The 6,000-nt window shown below is 41.9% G+C and overlaps 1 protein-coding gene across 2 annotated transcripts in view; it reads right to left on the reverse strand.

Annotated features, from left to right (window-relative positions):
- Nucleotides 1-5,304, reverse strand: part of hpse (heparanase) — a 42,076-nt gene extending 36,772 nt beyond the window's left edge. For both annotated transcript variants that reach the window (XR_005282617.1, XM_038306938.1), the window contains exons 1-2: nucleotides 5,064-5,304; nucleotides 3,637-3,752 (exon numbers count right to left, since the gene is read on the reverse strand). Coding sequence is in view for 1 of the 2 variants with exons in the window: in XM_038306938.1 (XP_038162866.1) it covers nucleotides 3,637-3,752; nucleotides 5,064-5,269 (322 nt within the window). In the remaining variant the exon portion in view is untranslated. The remainder of the gene's footprint in view (nucleotides 1-3,636; nucleotides 3,753-5,063) is intronic.
- Between the last annotated feature and the right edge of the window lie 696 nt (nucleotides 5,305-6,000).

The following is a 6,000-nucleotide window of genomic DNA, read 5'->3' on the forward strand; positions in this document are numbered from 1 at the left end:
CCTTTGGCTAAATGAGTCACTGGAAATGATGCCCTCAAAGGTAACAGAAAAGTGATCAGATAGGGCAACATCAGTAACATTGACTTCAAAATAGTCAAATTATTCATCTGTTGTGCCCAGAATGAGCTCCCCTGAGCTCGCATCGCCCTAAACTCAGGCCCATTAATGAGAAAACGGATTGAAATCTGAACGAAAAGTTTTGGGTACTCTAGCCAAGCTGAGTTTTGCTGAGTCAAACTGAGTTTTTGTCAACCTGAGTTTTAATCTTGCCATTTTTTTTTTTGCCTCTCAGCAGGAAGTCATCCTGCAAACTGGACGTTTTGGACCTTCTCTCCCTGGAAGGATAAACTGTGCCTCAAGCTGAGCTGGGGATTCAAACTGGAGGTTTGGATCCACTTTCCTCCAAGGGATCGTTTGAGTTTCACACTGAGCAAAGGATTCATCTGCACCACAGTCAGTTCAAGAACCGCAGGAAATCCGTGTGGCAGTCAGTTTCTCTGTTCTCCTACTAACAACCTCATTCTGGGTAAACCCTGTCTGCCCTCCACCGAATCAGACAAACACTGGAACACCCCACACCAACTAGGGTTAAAGAGTCAACCACTTTTCTGAAAACGTGAGTCTGCAAACAATTTCTTAATTTCTTCAGTGTCTTCCCCTCACCTTTCAGTTCCGGTTGAGCAGTGTTCAGAGCAACACTGGAATCTCCACAAGCTTCTCAATAAACCTGTTAAACCTTTCCCCTGGTCTCTCTGTATTGGTTTCTCTGCATGTGGGTCCGAGCTCTTGATAAAATCATGACAAACAGGTCATAATGAAAATGAACTGAAATGAGACAAAACTAACTAGGCATTTTTCAAAATGGAAGGCGTAGAAGTAAATAGTTGTCTATAAAATAATTACTACAGTAAAGTATAGATAATCAAAATTTCTACTTAGGTAAAGTAACAAAGTATTTGTACTTTTTTACGTGACATCTCTGGGAAACCAAGGGTAGACACCGAAACACCGGCAGGAATTATGTCAAATATAAAAACATTTTTGGCTTTTGTGAACGAACCCTAACTAAACTAGAATTGTCAACTACATTTTCTTTATACATCTTTATTTACCACTGATATTTTTTGTTATGACCTTTCATGTTGTCATTTTTGTGCCACCAACCTTTATATTTTAATGTAAAATATTTAATCTTAAATCAAATTTGAAAAATGTTTTTGTCTTATTTACAGATTTTTTTTCTTCTTCCAGCTCCAAATGATGCAAAACTTTCTACGGTTTCTACCACAAGAGATGTTTTGAGATAGATCCACATGAGAAAGGACCTTCTTTGCCTTAAGTCTGTTTTCCTTTATTCCACCCAAGACAAATACAACAATAAAACCCTGACAATGAGACTAAAGTGTTTTTAAAATGTCATCTAGCTTACTGTGACTGGATGAAAAAGGTCTGTCTTTGACTGGCCGGTTAGTGAAGTTCATTCACATGCAGTCGGTCTTTAGTGCAGAGATAGAGCGTGTGAGCGAGCGCGGATCAGGCTGAGCGAGCAGAGATGAGGTCGAACGCACACAGAAACACTGTTGAGCATGTGAAGAACAGGAGTAACTATGAGCAAAGGTGGCAGGATGGAGCTTTCCAGAGCCGTCCAGGCAGGTTTTAGGTGCAGCACGTTGGTCTCACTGACTGGTAGCTGCACACTCAGGTCGGTGGCACAGAAATGACGCCATACCATTTCCCTTGGCAGAATCAGTGCTCTGCCTTTCCTAACATGCCTGCTACAGACGGAGTGTGTAGCATGTTTGCAGTGTTGTATAGTAACAAAGTAAAAATACTTCACTACTGTACTTAAGTATATTTTGGAGTACTTTATACTTTCCAAGAGTATAAATACTTTTAGAGAACTTTCACTTTTACTTCACTACATTTACAAACTTAATTGCATACTTTTAATTCAATACATTTTCAATATTTGGTTTAGTTACTAAGTAAAAAAAAAACAATGTCTTTTTTCCCCACCTACTGACTACAAAGTCGGGTCTTGCCTGGGCTTGTTCATCAACACCAATAGGATACGCCTGTTTCGCAAAGCCAGTGTAAATTTATTCTACAATTGGTTGTTTATATTATTTTAAGTGAATTTAACCTTCAAAGTTTACCAAAATGTAAAAAAAAAAGTAATTCAAACTGCACTTACTTTTTACTTATACTTTTCACTACATTACTTGAGTACATCTATTTTTACAGTAATTCTTGTACTTAAGTACAAGCCATTTCAGATACTTTAAGACTTTTACTCAAGTAACATTTCAGTCAGTGACTTGGACTTTTACCAAAGTCATATTTTTGAGAGTTACTTATACTTTTACTTGACTCTGAGATTTCAGTACTTTATGCAACACTGCATGTTTGGTCTCAGTTTCCTTTTCCGTGTCACGTTCTTCTTACATTCAGGATGGTGATGGGGGCGTTTGGATTTCTATGGCATTATTTCTGTGCCACTGACCTGAGTGCGTATTGAGACCGTTGTTCAGCTCTTAAACTCACACAGCCTCAGTGGTGCTGGGGTCAGTATGGGGCTGCCCGGGGGGGCCTGACTCTCTCACGCTCAGGGGTGTGGGCTTTGCTGGAGCGGTTTGGTGGCGCTTGGACTTGTGGGGTTCAGGTTTCTGTGTCTGGGGGGCCGGTTCCTGGGGGGACGGACTGCTGTCGCTCATGGCTCCTGAGGGGGCCACAGCCCTATGCACTTGGGGGCTCTGCTGGGGGCTTTCTTTGTGACCCTCTGGGTGGGGGCCCGGTTGTCTCTGCGGTGGTCTTTCTGGTCTCAGTTGTCCGGGATGGCCGCTGGAGGACTGGGGCTGAGGTCCCCTCTGCCCCCTCCAGATTGCTGCAGCGGGGCCGGTGGTGCCGCCCCCTATTCATCATGTCTGTTTGCAGGAGCTCCTGCAGGTTCTTCCTCCATTTTTTTTTTTTTTGGGTCTTCTACAGATACAACAGTTGATTGTATGTTTTTTTTTTTCGTCTCCTCTTTCTTTTTTCTTTCTCTTCTCCTATCTACCTGTCATGTTTGACATTACTAATCTTACTTCTGTAATAAAAATAAATCTTAAATAAATAATAAACAGTATTGGATGATCAAGGGAGGTTTTTCACCCCGACAAGGCCCCCTTTGAGAAGCAAAAGTGTTGGGCAGAGCACGACACGATAAAAAAAGTAAAAAATGAAGAATAAAAAAAAAAATACTCACACAACCTCACTCAAAACCTGAATGCTCTGAGAAACTCTGCCCCCCCACCTGTGCTATCTATATTCAGTCCTTTGAGCTGGACAACATTTCTGTTTGCTGGATGTGCTATGAGGTTTCAACCCCTTTTTCCCTGTGCTGGATGTTTGCCACATCATCACAACTTTCAGCCGTATTGTTTCACTCTATCGGCAAAATAACATAATTTTGCAGAAAAAAGTCTGTGTGCCTAAAACACAACTGACCCGAGGAAACCTTAAAGATGGGACCAAACCAAAGGTAAAACTGGGAAATGATTATTCTAGAAACTGAAATTTGTTCTACAACATATTATAGAATATCTTATTATTTTCAAAAAAGATAAGCTGCTGCTCAGATGAAGGAGATTCTCAGACCTGCATCCGGCTGCTGGCTGCTCTGAGGACTGAAAACCATGAAGTCCTGTCTGGTTCCTCCGAATCTTAGAAAGGCTGGACTCAGAGCTTTGGTCAGAGTCCGGATCCTCTGAGACCTGCAGAGGAAATGAGGCAAAAAGGATTAGAGAGCAGTGAGGGTAAATTTACTGCTCAGCTTAAACATCTGACCTGGTAACTCTAACCTGCTCTCTACCATTACCTTCCACTGGTCCCAGTGCAGAGATGTCCAGTAGCAGAGTACAAATGCTTTGTTACCTTACTTAAAGAGAAATTATGGCTATCTATACTTTACTGTAGTAATTATTCATCAGACATTATTCATCAGACATTATTCATCAGACAAATAAATGTCTTTTAATAGGGCAGTGCAATAAATCTTCTGTGTTTAACTTTTTTTCTCCTGCATTACTTTTACTTTTATACTTTAAGAAGTTAAAAAAAAGGTGCTTTTATACTTTGATACTCTAACTTCTACAAAAGTGTTTAAACAGTTGGATTCACTGCAAAAATGATCCATAATTTAGTACAATTTTCTTAAATCAGTTGTCCTTACTCTTAATTTGAGTAGGTAAATAAGATGATCTGCCAAAGGAATGAGTACTTTTACACTTAAAATAAGATAATTAGGTATTATACATTTGAAATAAGACAATGCATATGTATTATTTTAAATGTAAAGAAACTGAGAAAATTATCTAGAAATAAGTAAAAAAAAATTAAGTTAAGTGTATTTACCCTTAATTTGAGTAGATAAATAAGATGATTTGCCAACGGAATTAGTTTTTATTACTTTTATTAAGGTTGAGAGCTTTTCCTCTCCACTATCTCTACAAGCATGCTTAGTGTGAGGGATTGCTTTGGAGTTGCAATCAACTGGTTTTCCTTAGATGGAAAACTTTGAATTAATCTGACTGGATGATCTGATGAGCTGTAAAGTGCCTTGTGGTGACATGTTGTGAATTGGGGCTATAGAAATCAACTGAATTGAATTAATTTAAGAAAATGTTATTCTTATTTTTAGATCGTTTTTGCAGTGTGCCTTCAGGGAAGAAGCCTTTTGGGAGCGAATGAACCTTAAAAACTAGGCAGCCAATAAAGACCAAAATAAAAAAAAGTCCTTCCATAAAAACTAAAAACAGGCAACAAATAAGAAGCAAAAGAAAGTGAAACGGAGTGGATCTGCTGCCCTCAGGTTCACATCCAGACAAACTTTAGGCTCTAACTGGAACTATTCCTAACTGAGTGATTGTGAGGCAGCAGCTGGGTCATCTCCACGATTCAACATCAAACATCATCAGAGGGTCTGCTGGCTGCTCCTCACGGCGCATTTATTTACAGGCGCAGATTAAATGTGCGGATTAAATGTGCGGAGCGCGCGCCTGGCTCAGCTCAGCTGTAACTCTCACCTCAGCAGCAGCATGAATCTCTCCTGTGAAGCCAGGCTGGCGTCGATGGTGACGGACAAAAAGCGGGGATCCACCCGGCGAACCACCGTGGACAGATCCAGATCCAGGTCCAGGCCCAGTCCAAACGGTCCCCTTCCATTGAAAGGCCGGTTCCCTCCGGTCCGGTAAGAGAAGAAGGTAAGAAGGAAAAATAAAGTGGAGTACATGTTTTCCGCTAAGAAACACTTCCTGCCGCTCTGCTGGCGCCACCCAGCGGGGAACAGGAGACACGAGCTTCATGCTGCAAAGTTCAAAAACTGGGCGGTTCTAGGTCACATTTACCAGGGGGCCAAGAGGGGCCTGTTTTTTTCTTTCTTTTTTTTTCTCACAAAATAATGAAACAACAAAACCTGCAAATACTTCATCATTTCCATCAATCCATCCATTCATTCATCCATCCATCATCATCCATCCATCCATCCATCCATCCATTTTCTTCCTCTTATCCCGGGTCGGGTCGCGGGGGAAGCAGCTTCAGTAGGGAGGCCCAGACGTCCCTCTCTCCAGCCACTTGGTCCAGCTCCTCCGGGGGAATCCCAAGGCGCTGCCAGGCCACCCGAGAAACATAGTCCCTCCAACGTGTCCTGGGTCTCCTTCCGGTGGGACGTGCCTGGAACACCTCACCAAGGAGACGTCCAGGAGGCATTCTTATCAGATTCCCGAGCCACCTCAACTGGCTCCTCTCAATGTGGAGGAGCAGCGACTCTACTCTGAGTCCTCCTCGGATGACTGAGCTCCTCACCCTATCTCTAAGGGAGAGCCCAGACACACTATGGAGAAAACTCATTTCAGCCGCTTGTATCCGGGATCTCATTCTTTTGGTCAGGATCCAAAGCTCATGACCATAGATGAGGGTAGGAACGTAGATCGACCGGTAAATTGAGAGCTTTGCTTTTTG

Source organism: Cyprinodon tularosa, unplaced genomic scaffold (assembly GCF_016077235.1).
Source record: "Cyprinodon tularosa strain WSP-4 unplaced genomic scaffold, ASM1607723v1 ctg598, whole genome shotgun sequence".
NCBI lineage: Eukaryota > Metazoa > Chordata > Actinopteri > Cyprinodontiformes > Cyprinodontidae > Cyprinodon > Cyprinodon tularosa.